Below are 22,319 nucleotides of genomic sequence, written 5' to 3'. Positions count from 1 at the left end.
ATTCTTCCAGTGTATGAAGGTCATTTCTTTTCTTCTTCTTTTTTTTTTTTCCTTTTTACCTCAAGTCTGGAAGAGACTTTGTAGGCAGGAATGGTGCTTCTCCCACTTGGTGGGTGTTGCTCAAGGGAAAAATAAATTTCATGAAATAGTCCCACCACAAGTGTCACCTAAGAAGTGTTTAGATTCCTAGCTAATCAGTTCCCCAAAGAGCTGACAGAAAAAAAAAATTTAAAGAAAGATTTCATTTATTTTAGCGAGAGAGTGTGTGTGAGCAGGGAGAGGGGCAGAAGCAGAGGGAGAGAGAGACTCTCAAGCAGACTCCACGCTGAGCATGGATCCCAATGGGGGGCTGGATCTCATGAACCTGAGATCATGACCTGAGCCAAAATCAAGAGTTGGATGCTCAACTGACTGAGTCACCCAGGTGTCCCTAGAAAAACTTGATTCCAGAAGAGAAAATCCTGAGTACATAACTTTACCTCAAAGTTGAGGGAAATTTGAGAACTGGGTGCAAGTTAGCACTTGACTTTTGAAAGATAGTTTGTTTTTCTCCTGTCTTGCCTGTGCTTACCAAGTCACACTATATATAGAGCTTTATGTAGCTCTCTTTATATCCAGAAAAGTCATCATCAGGAGGTAACAGTCTCTGTTGAGAAGATGTCTCCAAATGTCAAGTCATTGGAAACACTTTTGTCGACTCAAACATTGCCTTTCTTTTGGTACAGGTGACAAAATTTGTGCTGTACACTGGTATTTTCATTCTCATTCATATTGATGTTTAAATTGAGCCTTCTGAAACAGTCTTGTCCTATAGACTGTTCTCTTTGAACAGACTACTGAAACCTTGAATGAGTAGAAATAACTTTTTTGATATCTGCATATTATTCTGTTTTTCTTTTCAACATTGTTTTTGGATGTTCAGGCCCCTTGAGATTCCTTGTGAATTTTAGGATGGGTTTTTCAATTTCTGCAAAAAATGTCATTGGGATTTTCATAGGGACAATATTGAACCAGTAGAAAGTTTTGGATGTATTGTTATCTTAACAATATTAAATCTTTCAATCCATGTACATGGGATGTTTACATTTATTTGTCTTTATTTTCTTGCATTTTATTCTTTGCGGAGACAAGATGAAGAGGTAGTTCACAACCAACACTGTAACAGCTAGTACATGGCTACAGTACAAATACATTTCAATACAATGCAACTACCTCATAGGCCAGCTCCAGGAGGAACTGTAGAGAGGGGTAGTGGTTTTCCTAACTATTGCATTTCCAAATGTCCCTCTCCAGTTTATTGGCCTATGGAATAGTACGTAGGTGCTCTTTCCTGAATCCAGCTGAGCTGCCTAGACTCTTGGTTCAGCCTTGCCAACATCAGTCATGGATATGCTACCCCAAAGCCAAATCAGGTGCAAAACTGTGTTTTCTGAACAGGTACTACGGAATTGGGATAATGTTGCTTCTGCAGTTGTCTGTAAATTGAGAATTAGCTCAAGTGAAATACACCTTTTGCTTAATGGAAAGGATAAGGAGTGACCCATTGCAATCTACCTGCCAGTGACAAGCAGGGTCAATACTTTTAGGAGCAGTAGGATATCTGGGCAAGAGTAATTTGTAGCTAACTTCACACTCATGAGTTTCTTGAAGGTATTCTTATGCTGTATTAGCCTGGGCCCATACAAGGGCAATAACCTTTTTTTTTCATGTCCATTTTAAGCACACACTCATTTATTTGTTTTCAGAGTGTTTGATGTGTCAGAGATGCCATAGGTTTTGTATGTACACCAACAACATTGTTCAATGTCAGTGTATACTAGAGATTTGGTGAGTATCCACACAGGAAATTAGTTTTTCAATTCTATCAGAAATATCAGAAGATTGAATGTACAGGAATTTGACCAGTTCAATGCTGGTCACATTTCTCCAATCATTAGAATGCCAGATAAGTCAGCTAAACTATTAGGCACAGACAAGTAATAGAGGTCTATAACGATCAGGCCTGATGTTAACTATAGAGTCCAGGTAAATTCCGTGAGTACTGTCTTAGTTCTCCCCTTTTGATTAGGCTCCTACTGTCTCTTCTAAGATAATATGCCAAGAGGTTGGGTTTAGTGTATCTGCCATTCTTAGCTGTTTAGAAGTGAGGTCATGATGGAACCATCCATAAATTATGTAGCAACTCTGAGATCAGAGAAGAGTGCCTCATAAGAGGTAAGGTTCCAGAATCATGAAGTGATGAGATGTGAGAGATGAACCTCATTTGTCATTACAATGGCACTCTTATTTCCCATCTAACTTTATGTTTTTTTTCAGGTTTGGCACAACTCTATTCCAGTTAGGTATTTTGGGTTGCAGAAGGACTTGGTGAAATTTGTGATGCATTCTGTTTCAACTAAAGTCAAATAAATACCTAGCAGTAGACATTCAAACTGAGTATACACTATGGCAGAGTTTATACCCTATCAAAGATCTGCTAAAAATCATGCCACCACACCACTGAAGAATGACACACAGACAGTGATATCTTGATCTGGTCGCTAAGAGCCCAAAGCATTGGAGACAATAATAAAGCACTTATTGTAAGAAGAATTCTAAAGATGTCCCTCCAAAATTCTGTCCCTTAATTATTCAATCGAACATTAATCTAGGTATTCCTGCAAAGGGATAATTAAGGTTGCTAATCGGTGTATATTAAAATAGAGAAATTATCCTGGGCCCATTTTGTAATTCTAAGATAATCATTAAAAGAAAAATTTAAAAACTACATAGTTGTCATGCCAATAAAGAAAGAAAATGGATTAAGAAAGAATGATCAGGCGCGGGACAAAGGGAAATGAGGCCGGAGCTGTGGGCGCTTTTTCTGCCCGCGGTGTCTCAGATTCATTCTTAAGGAACTGAGAACTTAATCTTCCAAAATGTCAAAAAGACCATCTTATGCCCCACCTCCCACCCCAGCTCCTGCAACACAAATGCCCAGCACACCAGGGTTTGTGGGATACAGTCCATACAGTCATCTTGCCTACAACAACTACAGGCTGGGAGGGAACCGGGCACCAACAGCCAGGTCTCGGCATCCTCTGGTATTACAATTCCAAAATCCCCAAAGCCACCAGATAAACGGCTGATGCCCTACATGAGGTACAGCAGAAAGGTCTGGGGCCAAGTAAAACCTTCCAACCCTGACCTAAAGTTGTCGGAGATTGGCAAGATTATTGGTGGCATGTGGCGAGATCTCACTGATGAAGAAAAACAAGAATATTTAAATGAATACAAAGCAGAAAAGATAGAGTACAGTGACTCTATGAAGGCCTATCATAATTCCCCTGCATACCTTGCTTACATAAATGCAAAAAGTCGTGCAGAAGCTGCTTTAGGGGAAGAAAGACAACAGAGAGAGTCTCGCATGGAGAAAGGAGAACCGTACATGAGCATTCAGCCTGCTGAAGATCCAGACGATTATGATGATGGCTTCTCCATGAAGCATACAGCCACCACCTGTTTCCAGAGAAACCACCACCTCATCAGTGAAATCCTTAGTGAGAGTGTGGTGCCAGACATCCGGTCAGTTGTCACAACAGCTAGAATGCAGGTCCTCAAATGACAGGTCCAGTCCTTAATGGTTCATCAGTGAAAACTAGAAGCTGAACTTCTTCAAACAGAGGAGCGACACCAGGAAAAGAAGAGGAAATTCCTGGAAAGCACAGATTCGTTTAACAATGAACTTAAAAGGTTGTGTGGTTTGAAAGTAGAAGTGGATATGGAAAATATTGCTGCTGAAATTGCACAGGCAGAGGAACAGGCTTGAAGGGCAGGAGGAAAGAGAGAAAGAAGCAGCAGAGCAGGATGAATGCAGTTCCTGAGGAAGAACAAGCTGCTAGCAAGACCAAGGAGAAGAAGGATGACGAGAGCATCCCGATGGAGACAGAGGAGACACACCTTGAAGAAGCGACGGAAAGCCAACAGAATGGTGAAGAAGGCACATCTGCTCCTGAGGACAAGGAGAGCGGGCAGGAGGGGGTGGACAGTATGGCTGAGGAAGGGACCACTGACAGTAACACCGGCTCAGGGAGCAACAGGGCCACGGTGGAGAAGCCGCCCATAGACCTCACATCGGAAGACGAGAAGAAAGAATAAATGTTGCTTGTTTTATGTATTCTAAATACCTTTTCAAATGAAAAAAAAAGTTTTTTGAGTTAAAAAAAAAAGAAGAAAGCATTATCAATCCAAAGGATGGCAAGAAAGGAGAAAAACTGGCATAAAAGGGACAAGGCAAGCAGAAAGTCAATAGGAAGATGATACATTACAACCCAACTATATCAATAATTTCAAGTTGATTAAATGGCCCCCTTAAAAATACAGAGATTATTAATATAATTGGAAATAAATATAAACTGAATTATGTACTTATTCTTTGAAATTAGTTGGAATATTTTAAGACCTAGGACATGATCATTTTGTTAATGTTTCATGAGTGGTTGGGAAGAATGTGTGTTCTCTATAGTTGATTTAGAATTGTATGAATGTTTAATAGGTCAGACTTATTTGAGTCATTCAATTATCTTATATTTTTATTAAATTTTGTCTGAATTTTGACCTGTCAATAATTATAAAAGGTGTGTTCAAATTTCCAACTCTGATGATGCTTTTGCCAATTTTTCCCTATATTCCTACAATTTTTGTTGATATATTTTTAGTATTCTTAGTTATATAAGTACATGCTTAGAATCAAATTGAGAAAATTGTTATTTTGACATCTCCCCTCTTCATACCTTCCATAATATTAATGATGTCAAATATTGTTAAATTAAAATTTAGTTCTAGGTTATTAGAAATACACATTATCATTGTTTCATTTGGTCAGATTTTCTTACATTTAAAAAAACTTTCTCAAGATATTTGATTACTATTACTTCCAATGTCATTTAACAGCATCTCCTATTTCCCTTATCATTTGGTTGCTTCTGTGACATACCTTTCCAATATGGATCCTTATGTCAAACCTTCTTTGAACTTCTATACTTAAGAAAAACTTTTATGGACAGCCACATGCATAAGAATGAAACTGGACCTGTTTCTTACACATACACAAAAATAAACTCAAATGGATGAAAGACCTAAATGGAGATAGATATCCAACAAAATCCTACAGGAGACCACAGGCAGCAACCTCTTTGACCTCGGCCACAGCAACTTCTTGCTAGACATGTCTTCAAAGGCAAGGGAAACACAAGCAAAAATGAACTATTGGGACTTCATCAAGATAAAAGCTTCTTGCACAGCCAAGGAAACAGTCTGCAAAACTAAAAGGCAACCTATGGAATGGGAGAAGATATTTGCAAATGTCTTATCAGAAAAGTTAGTATCCAAAATCTATAAAGAACTCATCAAACTCAACACCCAAAAAACAAAAAAGTCTTTTAGGAAATGGGCAGAAGACATGAACAGACATTTCTCCAAAGAAGACATACAAATGGCACATGAAAAAAAAGCTCCACATCACTAGTCATCAGGGAAATACAAATCAAAACCACAATGAGATACCACCTCAAACCTGTCAGAATGGCTAAAATTAACAACTCAGGAAACAACAGCTGTTGGCGAGGATGCAGAGAAAGGAGAACCCTCCTACACTGCTGGTGGGAATGTAAACTGGTGCACTCTGGAAGACAGTATGGAGATTCCTCAAAAAGTGAAAAATAGAGCTACCCTACAACCCAGCAATTGCACTACTCAGTATTTATCCAAAAGATACAAACATAGTGATTTGAAGAGGCACCTACACCCTAATGTTTCTAGCAGCAATGTCTGCAACAGCCAAAACATGGAAAGAGCCCAGATGTCCATTGACAGATGAATGGATAAAAAAGATGTGAAATATATATATATATATACATACATATATAAATATGTATATATATATATATACACATATATATATACATATTCCACTATATATAGGGGAATATTACTCGGCCATCAAAAAGAATGAAATCTTGCCATTTGCAACGATGTGGGTGGAACTAGAAACTATTAGGCAAAGCAAAATAAGTTAGGGAGACAAATACCATATGATTTCACTCAGATATGGAATTTAAGAAACAAAACATGAACATAGGGGAAGGGAAGGGAAAACAAGATGAAAACAGAGAGGGAGAAAAACCATAAGAGACTCTTAAGTATAGGAAACAAACTCAGGGTTTCTGGAGGGGAGGTGGGTGAGGGGATGGGTTCACTGGGTGATGGACATTTAAGAGGGCACTTGATGGAATGAGCACTGGGTGTTATATGCAACTGAGGAATCACTAAATTCTACCTCTAAAACTAATAATACACTATATGTTAATTAAATTGAATTTAAATAAAAAATTTAAAAAATCATGTCCTGATATTTGAATAATATTTCAAAGTTCTTTTCAGTGAACACTTTAATAACCCACTGATTTCACACATCCAGTATGGCTCTTGCTGTCAATCTGGCTCTTGTTCCTTGATAGGTGATCTCTTGTAGATTTCAGAATTTTCTATTCGCCATCATTTTCAATTTCAGATTTGTTTTTCCTTCAATGCCCCATTTAACATATGGGTCATTTCTAAGGTCATTTTCTTATTTTTGAAATCAAGAGAAACTTTCCTATTATCCCTTTAAATATTTCCTTCTATTTTAATTTTTCTCTCCTTCTGGAAATGCTATTATCTGGATAATGATAATGAGATAGATATTCTTCTATCTCAATTTTATTATTTTATTTTCTATTTTTTATTCTTTCCTGGGAGAGTTTGTCAAGCTGATATTACAAGTTGCTAATTCATTAAGTAGTATATAACCATCCTGTTCTTTTCCCATCTATTGTGATTTATTTCTTGTTCACTTGGTTCTTTTTAAAGATTATTTGTTACTGTTATATTCTGCAAATAACTTCATTTAGTTTTTGGGATAGCCAAACAACTTCAAAGTGAATTTATAAACATGCTTTTGACATATATTAAAACAAAATTATAGTTAATGTGGGGTGTGGCTGTATTTTTTATGTTTTTACTATCATATGGGCTAGGATCAAGGAAAAAGAATGCCTGTAGACTCTAAAAATCAAAATGTTGTTGCTCCTCATAAAGGCAGAATGCAGTTAGGTTTAATTAAAGTAGTAAAAACTAGGGGCTGCAGGAAAACTAGTGTGTCAATAATAATTTGGGATATTAAAGATGATTGGAAGAGTCTATATTTGACAAGGGATTGTACTGGGGTCTTCTGCATTCAACAGCTGTCCCATAATGCTTTATCGAACCAACTTAAATTTATAAAAGTCATAGTGTTTGCCACGGTTTGTTTGTTTGTTTGTTTTTCAAATATAAGCATTTCACCTGTTTGGATGATATGTAAGTGCCATAGGAGGAGACTCATTGCTAGCAGTAACTTGAGCATTTTTATCTTTGTTCTTTCTCCTCGCTGAAACTAGAAATTACTTCAGAGATCGTTGGTCTAAGTACAAGATACAAACGAAAGCCTCAACCAGGCACCACTCTAATCTGAGAATTGAAAATGTCAGTCTTGGGCGCCTGGCTGGCTCAGCTGGTTAAGCGACTTGTTTTTGGCTCAGGTCATGATATTGGAGTCCCCGGATCGAGTCCCACATCTCGGGCTCCCGTCTGTTTCTCCCTCTAACCCTCCCTTCTCTTATGTGTGCTCTCTCTCGTTCTCTCTCTCAAATAAATAATTAAAAAAAAAAAAAAAGGAAAATATCAGTTTTTCCTTCCTTAACGATGAGGCCAATGTGCGTGGGTTTTGACAGTCTGTCTCGAGCTCTCCCTAGTCGGCCTAGTTACCGAGCTAAGCCACCTCCAGGGGCAGCAGGGGCAGCAGAGAGAGCGGAGAGCCCTCGGCTTTCCAGCGGAGCGCCCCGGCGCTTCCCTCTCCGGGTGCGCACCTGCCGCGCTCAGCGGTCCTGCGCGAGCTGCGCCTCCATCTTCACGAACGCTTCAACTGCTGTTACAACGCCAGCCCCGCTCCAAGACAGCGGAGCCATGTTCCTTCTTCTGGTCCTTCTCACCCGGCTTGAATTGCTGCACGCAGGCTCCGGTAAGTCCAGATACTTGTTACTGCTTGTCATCCAGGCTCGCGGGGGGAGGAGGGGACTGTGTTCGCTTAGGGGACTGTATTCTTTGGACCAGGCCCCAGGCCCAGACCTTATCCCAGCCCCGCGCTCTCCTTTACCCACTTTCTTCTTGCCGTTCGCTTCAGCGTCGGTGGCCAAAAAAGCAGAGGCAGCCTCCAGGCAGAAAATCTTTTCACGTCTCTGGGCTGGTATTCTTGTCTGTAAAACGGACAAAAATGAAATAGTGGGGTATTTTCCACATACAAAATTCTGCTATTCTAGAAATAATTGCATCGCCATAAAGAACCTATTTGTCAATGATTTCCTGATTTGGTGACTGCTATCCTCCACCTGCTCTACTGAAAATTGGAAGATCACTCTTGTAGTCAGTATTCTGTATCTTTCCCTGCAAATGATCCCATTTTCTTGCTGAACCTGTGTTTCTCTTTTGCACACCTCTTTTACAATACCATAGTTTGTTATTTAGTATTACCGAGCCAAACGGTCCAACTGCCTAACCGGGGATCTCTCTCTCTGTCTCTTACTCTATGTGTGTGTGTCTGTCTGTGTGTAGAGATTGAGAGAGAGAAAGAAAATAAAGACTTGACATCTTGACAAGGGCCAAGAAATTTGTGGGTAAGGACGACCAGACCAGAAACACAGTGGAAAGGAAGGGTAGATACATAGATTATACCGAAAAATATTGGGTAATGTAGAGAAACAAATGAGGGATTGGATTTAAGAAATGGATAATGTAGGATTGTAGGTATCAAAATAACTTTGCTTATTTTTATTTTAGATCCTCATAAAACATTTATGCAGACCACAGTTCCTGAGAAGATTTCACCATCTGATGCAAAAGGAAATCCAGAAAATAATGTAATTGGGAAATATTTTTATATCTTAAATTGTGTTAAGTTGCCTTTAATATCAAGACCAAAATTGCTGAATAGAGGTGGGAACAGAATTCTTGGAGGCAGAGCTGACAGCTGGAACTGGGTTCACAACAAGGAGCAATTTGAAGTGTAGGAATATTGTGTGACTCTGTATGTGTGTTTCTGTTGAGGTGAAGGATTTTACGGATAGGATCCACCAGGGCCAGGACGAGGGAGAAGCAGACAAAGTGCTTGACTCAGGCAGAAAATTTAAGGGAATAGCAAAAAACGAATTCCCCCAGGACCAAGATAAAGGTATGGCTGGTGGGGTGAGTCACGGTCAGACACTGTCTTTCTTTAAAACTTGATAACTTGTTCATCATGGATTTTTTTTTGCACTAATTTTGATTGTCTAAAATATTGTATTGAAATAGTATTCTTTTTGTTTTTTTGATTATTGAATTTTCTGGTCCCCTACTCCTAGGCCTCATGATTTCCTCCAGCTACTTGCCTCAGCTTTCAGAGTCCCTGAGGAGCTGAAAGATGATCTGTTAATTAGCTTGTAGGGGAGCCTGCATATTATCCTTCTCTAATTCCCCAGAAAAATCTACTTCTCACTTGGTTCCTTCTACTATAGGATAATCTAATGCTAGTCATAATTATGTGTCTCCAAATTAATTTTTTTCTTTTTCGTGGTTTTTAAAAAACTTCCTTCTGTGTTTTATGTAAGGATACACTGTATCAGGTTTCTCCTTCTCCGTTACCCCTAGTTCTCTGAAGGTAACCTCTCCTCCCCATATTCTATTTCTTTACATTTTCTTCCTGTAGTAGCTGGGTTTTATTTACCACCCACACCCCAAACCCCACCCACCACCCACCAAGTGAATTCTTAGTCATGCAAAGTATGTGAGTGCTACTCCAGCTTTTTATTTTTTTTCTGATTGGAAAGAAGGGGCTCCGCTGGACTTCTTGTTTAGTTTCCTTCTTCCTGAAATGAATAATACCAACCCTCTCTCTCTATTATTTATCACTGAGGAGATGATCTTTGAGTTCTCCACTTGTCCAATCTCTAGCATGTTTAAAAAGTCATTTAATAATATGAAATTTTAGTGTGTTTCTTTTAACTATAACAATTTTAAAAGCTTCCTTTTAATATTTTTGCAACAGAAAATTATTCTTAATGTGGAATATGTTTGTATTTTAATATATTCAATATAATATGAGGGAGGACCTGCAAAAGTAAGAATGCCTAGGAGGCACATAGAGACCTCCCAGATTTAAGAAATAAAAACATGGGTACCTAATTAATTTGGAATTATTTCTAATTGCCTATGCATATGTACATAAAGATAAAAAAGAAGTATTGTGTGGGCATACTAAATAATTTTAAATACTAAAAATTATTTGTTGTTCATCTGAAACAAATTGTAAGTATTGTTGACTAAGAAAAGAGGTGGAATTGAAACATAAGAAAAGCATTTATTTGGGGTCTCAGAATTGCATTTCAAGAAGCAGATTCAGTAGCAATCCAAACTGTGTTCCCGTAGGGAACAACAACAACAAAAAAGTGTTTTTAAAACAAAAGAGGGTGCTCCTATATGTTGTTGACAAAGAATTTTGGTTAGTGTTGGTGGCAGAAAACTAATCTTGGCTGAATATAATTGGTTGCTAAGACAATCACTAAGGAAAGTCTCTTCCTATAGCAAATGCTTGATCTGAGTTGTTGGAATATCTGCAGTTTGGCTCAGTTCACAGCTTTGGCCTAGTGCAAAAGTTCATGGTTCCACCCTGTGAAGACATGCATAAATCCCTTTTCCTTTATGGCCTCCTGGATCCATTTTAAAACCCCTTGACATAAGTGACTCCATTTCATTACACCTTTCACAGTATCTAAATTATGTACCTCTTTCTTGAACTGTATTTCCCTGATGATTTGACTTATCAATTTAGATTTATCAATTTCTTGTTTTACAGAATTCGCGTATAAAACTCCTTGCAATTATTCCATTTATATTGTAACATGGTTTCTACAGTGGTCACATATAATTTATTTCATTCTTTTTCCCAATGAACATTTAGTGGTAAAAAAAAAACAATACTGGACATTAGCATTGTGAAGTTAACAACTCTCATCATTGTTCTTAGCTTGCTTTTGCATTCTTCAACATTATGTTGTATTTCTTAATCAACAGTCTTTTAAAATGTTGTTCACTGGCAAAACCAGAATATTTTCATCAAATTTTATTGTCTTCTTCTTCAGCACTACATAGGATGACTCTACTTCTTCCCATGCTGGAAAACTATTTAGTAACATCCAGATAAAAGAACTGAATTCTTCAAGGTATTAAAATATTTCAAAAGATAGAGCAAGTGCCATACTAATTATCCACTTCAAGTTGGAATTTCTTTTCCTGTTCGTAAAGAATGTTTACCCTTTTGAGCATAGACTTGACACCAGAGAGATACATTTTGAGGACAGGGCTCAATTCTTTCTTCAACACAATTTTATACAATGGAACATTTCAATAACACTGCTCTTCTTCCAGTTTGCAAAATCCTATTGCTAAAGAGGTAACTCTGAAAAAGAAATACACAGGCCTCGCTTTGCGAGATTATGTAAAAAGTCAACAAGAATATTTTGGGCCTTGTTTTAGAATTAAAGCATGATTTCAGTGCTTTAAATAAACTGAGGATTCTCCCAACTGCACTTGTTCAAGAGAGCCAATGGGTTTAGTGAATGCAAGAGAATTGAGGAATACTGAACATCAGCAAAATCATAAAAATCTTTTAATCACTCACTTCAAACAGCTTAGATGATGAAGCAAGAAAGCAATAGCTTGACAATAATCTCACTGTCGAGAGAAAGGACATCAGGTGCTCTTTGATATGGCAAGGACAGCCAACACCTTCTTAGAATTATTCATGCTTTGCTTCAGTTTCTTTTTTTTCTCTTTTTAAAAAATTTTATTTTTGCAAGAGAAAGAGAGAGAGAGAGAACGAGCATGGGAGAGAGCATGAGTTGGGGGGAGGGGCAGAGGGAGAAGCAGACTGCCCGCCAAGCAGGGAGCCCCATGAAAGACTCATTCCCAGGACCCTGGGATCATGACCAGGCTGAAGGTAGATGCTTAACCGACCGAGCCACCCAGGTGCCCTGCTTCAGTTTCAAATTAAATTTTCTGCATATTTATACAAACACCCACAAAAATTTGTACTTACATTACCTCCACAAAAGCAGTACAATTTTTCTTATTAACTCAATAAGGGAGTCTCTACACAAGTTTGCTGTTGTCTCTGAAGTCTTATATGGAAGGGATTTTACTTTCAAATAGCCTTATAAGCAGGCTCTGTTCTCATGAGAAAAATGTTATGCAAGCAAAGAAAACATTTTTCTGCATTGTGATTACTTGTACCTGGGGCTGTGCCCTAACAATTGACATGTGTAGATCTCTGATGACTTATGTAATTGCAAGGGAAGCCATTACATTCTTTAATTATCACAGTGGATTTCAACCGGGCACCTGAAATTTTGCTTGCAATTTTGGAATCAGAAAATACTTCTGGTAATTGTACATTCAAATAGTCATCTAAGTAGAAAGACTGATGTGCAAAACCATTAGCGTCTGTTGCATTTCTTATATCTTTTGAATTTTTCTCAATCCAAAAATTTGTTGTATCACCTTCTTGGTACTATATGAGGAAATCACTCATCTCTTTTGCTTAGCTGTTGGTGTATGTGGGTTTATATTTGACTTTCCACCATTTTTTATGTTAAATGAACAATTGCATACTGTATAAAGAGCTTCAAAAGGACTTTTACTTTACAGTTGGTAAAACTGTATAGAATTTTGACATTTGGGATTTAAATATACACAAAAATAGATAATAGTCCAAAATATTTCAAAAAGAATTGAAAATATTGAGTTGGATAATCTCACAGCTGAGTTGGTGAATCTGTCACAAGTCCAAACTCATAGCTAATCAAATGAATTGAACCATTGAAAGGGTTGCAAACTTGTAAAATAAACAATAAACTTGATATGAAATATCAGTATTTTATGATATAAAATAAACACTGAACTTGATATGTGATTCAAAAAAGTAATGAGCTTCCAGTTTGCCTGTAAGGGCCAGTCTTCTTGAACAAACCCAGAGCTAATCTCACATAAGATTTTGGGAAGTTTTGTGTTCAGGGATTAGTGGCCTTTCAGAAGGGAGAGTATTTAGGTATGGACATGCTCTCAGCTGTGTTAATGTAGTTGGTGGAGTAAGGCTCTTGTTGATCACATCCTTAGTGGATTGAGGCATTGACTGATGCTTCCTTAGGGCCTAGGGCTGTCACTGATTTGCTGACTCCAGAAGCTAGTTATTTGAGTGTGGCTGTTGGTGATTGGCTGATTTTCTGATTGTGCATTCTGACCAGTTCTCTCTAACAGTGGTTACCTGTTCATGACTTGGGACTTTGGCCAGAGAAAGCCTTTCCCTTTCTTGAATATGAAAAATAAGTATTTTTAATTCTCAGTCTCTCCTTTTGGATTTCCCTCAGATAAGCCTACACGGAGAGTTGAGAGATCATATAGGTCTTTATTTCTGAAGGTATGATTTTTGGCTTGTGTTGCCATTTAAATGATTTAAACACCGGCTATTGTGGTGGAAAAGAGCTCTGACTATGAAAGTTTTGTAATTTATTGAAAAAAGCTGAATATAGAATATTTTGGGTGTTCTGACAAGGTCAGTTCGGGGCATAGGGTAAAAATTATTAAATTAAGGACTGTCCATATGTACAAGATGCCTGGCAACTCTGAACACACACCAAGATCTATTTAGGAATGAAAAAGAAATAATTTACTTGCACATTTCTGAGTGTCCTAAATGACTTCTTTGAGTTAGATAAAGGAATTAAAGGCAGCTGAGGCCTGTTGTTCCAAATCCTCACATGATTGATGAAATAGAACACTCATTACTATCTGTTACACAAAAAAAGAGGCCCACTTAGTTTAGTGAGCAAAGAAGTAATACTAATTGCTTTTCCTTTTGTTCTTTCTTCCTTGGTTTCTGGGCTGAAAAGTATTATGGTACAAACATTTTGCCCTAGAAACTTATATTAATAACAAATGATGATTCCTCTTAAAGCCCGAATTGACTGAGCCAAGGCTATTTAAGGGAAAATTGGAACAGTAAGGTAGAGTCTCAGGGTATTCTCCAACATACCAAATGTATGCCACCTGAAGCTACTCTTTACAAACCCTTGGAACTTGATTATTACTAATATTCTTTGGTGTTCATGTCCTAGTATCTTATAGGGGTGGTGTAGTATTTTCATGTTGCTTGGTTTTACTTACATAATAATGTTTGCATACTTTTTCCCACCACAACCACCAGACTCCTAGTTCTATTTTAGATGAATTTTGTGAATGATGGTGGTATACATAATTCCTTCCAGAAGAACAACCAAAATGAACAATATGAAAAATCTTTTTCATCATTCCTGCAACTACAAGTCTTACTAATAGAGCAAACTAAAGAAGACATGGCCACATATAAAATATGACCCAGAATATCTTTGAGATCCTCACATTCCCCCAACCACCCTGCCCCCACATAAAGCAGTGAAGGTGGGAAATTCATTAATTTCTGCTTAGTTAGGAAGAATTATCAGTGTGCTGCAGAATGTCCTCCAGTTCATTCCAGCAATCGTGTAATATGTTCTTAAGTCAGTTTCTGTGATGAATTATCACTAAATTTGAATTTAGTGTTTTTGAAATACTACATTGAGGATTTTTTTGGACTTCAGGCACTGATGTATACTATGCTCCTCCAATTTCATACCACACTATGATTAATGGTTCCATCCAACCCCTTATTATTATACTTTTCCCCTTATTCCTGGTCCCCATCCCATTTCCCTCTTCCATCCAATGATAACCATACCCGTGTACTTGATATATTTCTTTATATCTGTATATACATCTGTATTATATTGCAGTAGACAGAATTCTGAGATGTCCTTCAAGAGTCCTACTTCTTGATGTGCACCCTGTATAATTCCCTCTTGAGGATCAGTGAGACCTGTAAATATGATAGGGTGGTCACTGCATTGATTAATTTATGTTTTTGAGACTCCATCACAGCTTTTTGGAGTGTTCCTCCACCTGACCCCAAAGAAAACACAAACTGCCATGCTGTGAACTTCCTATGTGGACCTCGTGGTAGAGGAACCATTGGGAGCATCTTTGAGCGGAAAGCAACCTTGGCATCCTTCCCTTTAACCCCTGGCAGTCATTGATCTTTTCACTGTCTCTATAGTTTTGCCTTTTCCAGAATGTCATATAGTTGGACTCACCTAATAAATAGCCTTTTAAGATTGGCTTCTTCCACTTAGTAATATTCACTTAAGTTTCCTCCATGTCTTCTCATGGCTTGTTAGCTCATTTCTTTTTAATGCTGAATAATATTCCATTGTTGGGATGTACCACAGTTGATCCATTCAATTACCGATAACATCTTGTTTGCTTGAAAATTTTGGCAATTATGAATAAAGCTGCAACAAACATCTATGTGCAGGTTTTTGTGTGTTTTTTTGTTTTCATCTCTTTTGGGTAAACACCAAGGATTGTGATCATTAGATCATATGATAAGAGTATGTTTAATTTTGTAGGAAACTGCCAGACCTCTTCTAAAATGGCTGTACTATTTTATATTCCTGCCAGCAGCAAAAGAGAGTTCTTGTTGCTCCACATCCTTGCTAGAATTTGGTGTTGTCAGGATTCTGGATTTTGGCCATTGTAATAGGCATGTAGTGGTATCTCAATGTTTTAATTTCACTATTCACTAATAACTTATGATGTGGAGTATCTTTTCATATACTTATCTGCCATTTGTATATCTTTGGTGAGGTATCTGGTTCTTTTTCCCATTTTTAATAGGGTTGTTCATTTGAATTATAAGAGTTCTTTCTATATTTTGGATAACAGTCCCTTATCAGATGTATCTTTTGCAAATATCCCTCCCAGTCTGTGGCTTGTTTTCTCGTTGTCTCAGAATTTAATCAATTAATTTCAATTTATTAATATTTTATTTCTTCCTAATTGCTATTTGCATTTCATTTAAGGCATTTTTGCCTACTGCAGGGTTATATAATATATCCCAGTGTTTTTGTGCAGGAGCTTTATATTCCTTTTAACATTTAGTCTGTGAGCTATCTGGATTTGTTTTTTCTATCATGAGATAGAGAAGTCAAAGTTCGTTGTCTTTTCCATATGGATACTGAGCAGCATGTATGGAAGGGCATTTGTCCTCCTCAGATTATAAAGGTAACTTTACTGAAGATCAGATAAATATATATTTGTGGCTCTTTCAGGATTCTTCATTCTGTGCCATTGGACTGCTTATCAAAATTTTGGCCCATATTTCACTGCCCTAATTGCTGTAGCTTTATAAGTCAATACAGGTTGGTGTAGGCACTCCTTTTTTTTTTTCATATTCTTGTCTTGACTATTCTAAGTGCAATCAACTTGTTCATATCCACAAATGACCCGCTATGATTTTACCGAGTTTGCATTGAATCTACAGATCAATTTAGGGAAAATTGAACAATATTGAGTCTTCCAATTCATGTACATGGTATATCTTTCCATATATTTTAGGTTTTCTTTCAATAAGTCTTAGTTTTTAGTGTAGATGTCTTGAAAACCTTTTGTTAAATTTATTCTCAGTTTTTTTGGACCTATTTTAATGCTGTGATAAATGGTGTTGTTTCTTTATGTTAATTTTCTAATTGCTATTTATATATGAATACAAGCTGGATTATCAAAAGTTGATGAGACTTGTTTTATTATCCTTCATGTGATCTATTTTGATAAATGTTATATGTACACTTGAATATTTCTTTTTCAGTGAATGCATGTAGTATTGCGTATAAGTCAGATAAGTTTAGTTGATAGTGCTGTCCAAATCTTTGTAGCCCTACTGATATTTCTCTTGGGTCCTTAATGTAACTGATATAATTATAAAATCTCCACATATACGTTTGAATTGGATATAATTTTTTTTAGGTCCATCAATTTTTGTTTTATATATTTTGGAGATAGAATATTAAGTGTGTAAAATGTTTAAGATTATAGCATTTTAACTTTTAATTGATGCTTTTATCCCTGTAAAATGTCCCCCTTTATTTCTTGTAATTAATTTTGAATTATATTATATGTTGCTTGCTATTTTTTTCAAATATTTTTTACTATAATCAACAATAAAAAACAGATTTTTAAAGCATGGTCTCTGTACACCTGTACAGATACTTGTGTATGGATAAGTGGGTATATCGCTTAAGCAAAAGTTTCATGAAAAATATTCTTGATCTTACTTACAAAGCGCATGTGATGCACTTTGATAATTTCTTTCTGTTGGAAAATAAGGGTGTTTGTAACCTACTAACTGCATAATCTGCAGTTTAAAAAATCCTGATCTAGACTACCATCCCCTGGTGGTTGTTTGAGTTCTTGTAGACAATCCACATAATCATACATACAATCATACATATATACATATCAACCATAATGTTGTCAGTTCTTCCATGAAGTCAATGCTATCACAACAAAAATATTGTCTTTTTGTTTTTTACAGAGACAACCATTCTAAAATTTATATGGAAATAAAGTTAGCTAAAAATAGCTAATAGAGCTCTAAAGAAAAAGAACAGGGAGTGAAGATTTACTTTCTCAGATATTGATACTTAGAATAATTAAAACCAGTGTGGTATTGACGCAAAGACAGAAAAATAGCCCTCAATAGTGGTCTTATATGTCTTCTGTTAGATATATTTCTGTGTATTTGATATTTTTGATGCTGTTGCAGATTATTTAAAAAAATTTTTTTAAGATCTTATTTATCCATCTGACAGAGCACAGGCAGGGGGAGCAGCAATCAGAGGGAGGGGGAGAAGCAGACTCCACACCCAGCAGGGAGCCTGATGCGGGCCTCGATCCCAGGACGCTGGGATCATGACCTGAACCGACAAGTGACTGAGCCACCCAGGCGCCCCGCAAATTATTTAATTTTGTAAAGTTCAGTGTCTGTTGCTAGTATCGGATACACATTTGATTTTTCTATCTTGCTCAACTCTCTGATTAATTCAACTACTTTTTAGATTCTTTTGAATAACACAATCACATTATCTAAAAATACTGATATTTTTACTTTTTTTTTTTTTTCCCAGTCCTATGCCCTTTGTTTGTTTGGCTTTTTCCTTTGTCTTATTACTTTGCCTGGGCCTTACATGCAGAGTTGAATAGAAATGATGATGGCAAATATCCTTTTCCCTTTCCAGGTCTCGAAGAAGGTATTCAATATTACCGTGAAGTGAAGTTTTCTGTGGTCTTTAAGAATTTGTGTGAATATTTTCTGTTAGACAAATAGATGTTAAATTTTATCAAATGCTTTTTCTGAATCAAAATGATAGAGGTTTCTCTTTCATTCTGTTAATCTGGTTGACTTTACTGAATTGATAGTTTGGATGTTAAACCAACTTTGAACACCTGGAATAAACCGAATGTAGCTATGACATATTACATTACTGTTAATATTTGTTAATGTTTTAAGATTTTTGCATTTATCACATGACAGAGTCTGACCTGAACTTTCTTTTTTTTAAAGTAACTTTCTCAGGTTTTGGTATCAAGGTAATGCTAGCCTCATGAGTTGAGGGGTATTTAGTGGATATTTTTGTAACTTTTCTAACCTCATTTTTTTTTTTTTTTTTTGGTCAGTCTCACCAGGGCTTATCAGATTTATTCAACTTTTCAAAGAATCATCTGTTGCCTTTGTTGATATTCTCTGTTGTAATTTTAAAAAATATCCACTAGTTCTTTTTTACTTTTTCATTTTCTCTTTTCTTTGGTTTTAATTTGCTGTTCTTATATAACTTCTTTTTTTAAATTAACATATCATGTATTATTTGTTTCAGGGGTACAGGTCTGTGATTCATCAGTCTTATACAATTCACAGCGCTCACCATAGCACATACCCTCCCCACTGTCCATCACCCAGCCACCCCATCCCTCCCATCCCCCACCACTCCAGCAACCCTCAGTTTGTTTCCTGAGATTAAGAGTCTCTTATGGTTTGTCTCCCTCTCTGGTTTCTTCTTGTTTCATTTTTCCCTCCCTTCCACTATGATCCTCTATCTTGTTTCTCAAATTCCTCATATCAGTGAGATCATATGATACTTGTCTTTCTCTGAGTGACTTATTTCACTTCGTATAATACCCTCTGGTTCCATTCACGTCGTTGCAAATGGAAAGATTTCATTTTTTAATGGCTGCCTAATATTCCATTGTATATATATATATATACCACATCTTCTTTATCCATTCATCTGATGATGGACATCTAGGTTCTTTTCATAGTTTGACTATTGTGGACATTGCTGCCATAAACATTGGGGTACATGTGCCCCTTCGGATCACTACATTTTTATCTTTGGGGTAAATACCCAGTAGTTCAGTTACTGGGTCATAGGGTAGCTCTATTTTCAAATTTTTGAGGAACCTCCATACTGTTTTCCAAACTGGCTGCACCAGCTTGCATTCCCACCAACAGTGTAGGAGGGTTCCCCTTTCTCCGCATCCCCGGAGAAAGTTCTTTTTCTCTTCCTGTCAGTTTTGCACATTTCTTATTATTTAAATTCTAGGTTTTTTGTTTTGTTTTGTAAGCTGTGTGGATTTAAAATTTTGTTGATGCTATCACATTCCACTTTATTTTTCATCATATTTGTTTAATAACAGGGTATTTTTAGAGGACACAATTCTCAGGATCCTCACCAGATTTCACTTATATGCTCATTTCTAGAGTGTCATTCAAATGACTCTTTTGAGAACATTTATCTGTTGCAAAGAATCTTGTTCTGTTATAATACAAAGTTGAGGAACTGAAAACTTTTAAATGGCTATTTCTCTTGTTAAAATCATTTTTAAAAATTAGCCAAATAAATAATTTAGTGACTCTTATATTTTCTATTATCTTTTGGTGGGTTCTCTAGACATGTCTCTGCTCCCCCTCTATCCTCTCCTACATTCTATTCCAGAGGCATTTCATTGCTTATGTGGATAAGCAAAGTGCAATGGTACTTATTATGTTACATTAGTGGAGGTGTAGTGCATTTATTGTACTGCTATGTTTTAGGAGTGTTTCTTCCATGGAGTAGTATTTCTTTCAGTTTAATTTTAGGAGGTCTGGGAGTAAACAAGTAATAGGTTCTTTTAAGTGAGGTGGGCATCTTTGGTATTTGCCTTGGGCATAGTGAAGGGTGGTATATGTTGAAGCCAAAAGATAATAATCATCAGGCAAACTTCTCCCTCAGAAATGTTAGTTAGGGTGAAAAAAGGCTTGTGGGGACTAGTATATAGTTCTCAATTTAGAATTCTGAGGCTTTGAATATCACACAGGAAGGGAAGCATATATAATGGTTATACATAATTATTAATTTTGTTAATATTTTTAAAGCATAACTCAGAAAATCCGTTTTTTAGCATATATTATTTGCAAGTATTATTACTGATATTTTGGATACTCATGTTACAGATTGCTTATATCATTACAGTAAAAGGAAAGCCATATTTTGTCCATCTTACAAAACAGTAAGTAACTATTTTATCCTTTCAAATTTTAATTCTTTGTTTTCTTGATTTTTAAAAATGGGTATGAATAGAATCATTTCAATTCAAATGTGCATTGATATCTATATACATGTGATACTTATTGTATATTGATTATTGGGTAAAATCATAGGCATACAAAGATAAAACTTGGTCCACAGTGAATTTATATATTCAGACAAACTAATAGAGAGGGGGAGAATTTTATTATAATATGGTATTATAATAAGTGTGTAAATAGTATTCTTTGGAAATCAAGGAAGGTTTTTTGGAAAGAGGTATAAGATAATTTGTATCTCGAGAGAAGATACCTTGTGAGCTCTGTAAAGAAATGAAGTGGTGTAGGGGGACATTCTGTTTAGAGGAAATTGTGTGCAAAACATGGAGGTATGGGACAGAGTTAATTCTGTGTTGGGCAAAAAGTCCATGTGAATTACTAAAGGATATATTTCTGGAGGATAGAAGTAAAAGATTTTGGAAAGCAGGCAGGAGCCAGGTTGTAGGGGATCTATAATTCCATGATAAGGATATTGGAAGCCAAAAATGTTTTTAAACATATACTTTACAGTCCCATTGAGAGTTTAGGCTGTTTTTAAAGAAGGAGAAGTTGAGGTAAGGTGTCTAATTATGTGGTTATATAAGAGTTTAGGTGAGTGATGATGGTGGCTTAAACAATGGCATTGGCCATAGCACAGGAAAGAAAAATTCAGTAGACCTCAAAGGTGGATTTGTTAGAGTGATTGAGAAAAAGTGAGGTATCTTGGATAATTTAGCTGTTGCTTAAGAAAATGGGTAGCTTATAATTAATTAAATGAGAAACAAGTGAACTATATGTGTGAGGAAGGGTTGAGTTTGGTTTGCAGTGCCTTATAAGACATCCAAGTGGGTTTTCTCCATTAAGTATATGAATATAGGAATTTGAATCTCTGGGGAGAGAATGACAATAAGGATATAGATTAGCAGTAATCAATAGTTTGGCTGTAATATAAAAAAAAGAGAGCTTATAAAGTGCTTATAAATAAACTGGTGACTAAAGATTGAATCCTAGGAAAGATCAATATTTCTGAGATAAGTATAATAAAAAAGAGCAGCCAACATGGAAGATCAAGCTGGAAGGGTTAGGGAGGTAGGAAGAAAAGCAGAAGAGTGATGTGTGATGTAAATTAAGTGATTAGACTGAGTGGTCAGAGTTTTCAAAATGAAGGCAGAAGTCCAAGGCAATGATTTTAAAATTGCCTTTTGGATCTGACATTCTGGTGGTTATGAATCTTTTCCAGAGCAGTTTCAGGGTGAATAAGAATTGATAAAGTGGAGAAACTATGTGTAGACTACTCTATTGATAGAATCTGTTGAGAATTGAAAATACATAAGGAATTGCTAGAGTAGGACACAGGTCAAGGGAGAATTATTTATGAAGGTAATGATTTCATAATAAACTTTTTAATAGCATTAATGTAAAAAACAGTAGAGAGGAATAATTTGAAATTATAGGATTGAAAAACTATCTTCAATATATGGCACAGATGGGATTTGTAGCACAAGTGTAAGGTGTGCTTTGAACAATAGAAGTAGTCATCTTCTGGAAATAAAGATGAGGAATGAGGATGGTTAGAGGGGGGTCTGAAACAAAAGTGACATGGAGATTACAGGAAATGATTGGCAGGAGAGGTGTCAACTTTCTGAATTGTTACTGAGGAGAATGA

At 36.4% G+C, this 22,319-nt stretch overlaps 1 protein-coding gene and 1 pseudogene across 1 annotated transcript in view; both read left to right on the top strand.

Annotated features, from left to right (window-relative positions):
- Positions 1-2,828: 2,828 nt before the first annotated feature.
- On the top strand, positions 2,829-4,137 carry LOC113925638 (annotated as a pseudogene).
- A 3,624-nt stretch (positions 4,138-7,761) lies between these two features.
- Positions 7,762-22,319, top strand: part of LOC113925407 (disintegrin and metalloproteinase domain-containing protein 5-like) — a 137,063-nt gene continuing 122,505 nt past the window's right edge. The window contains exons 1-3 of the mRNA XM_027600066.1: positions 7,762-8,077; positions 8,893-8,972; positions 20,543-20,598. Coding sequence (XP_027455867.1) covers positions 7,762-8,077; positions 8,893-8,972; positions 20,543-20,598 — 452 coding nt within the window. The remainder of the gene's footprint in view (positions 8,078-8,892; positions 8,973-20,542; positions 20,599-22,319) is intronic.

Source organism: Zalophus californianus, chromosome 2, assembly GCF_009762305.2.
Source record: "Zalophus californianus isolate mZalCal1 chromosome 2, mZalCal1.pri.v2, whole genome shotgun sequence".
Taxonomy (NCBI): domain Eukaryota; kingdom Metazoa; phylum Chordata; class Mammalia; order Carnivora; family Otariidae; genus Zalophus; species Zalophus californianus.
This window is presented reverse-complemented; position numbering and strand designations above follow the sequence as displayed.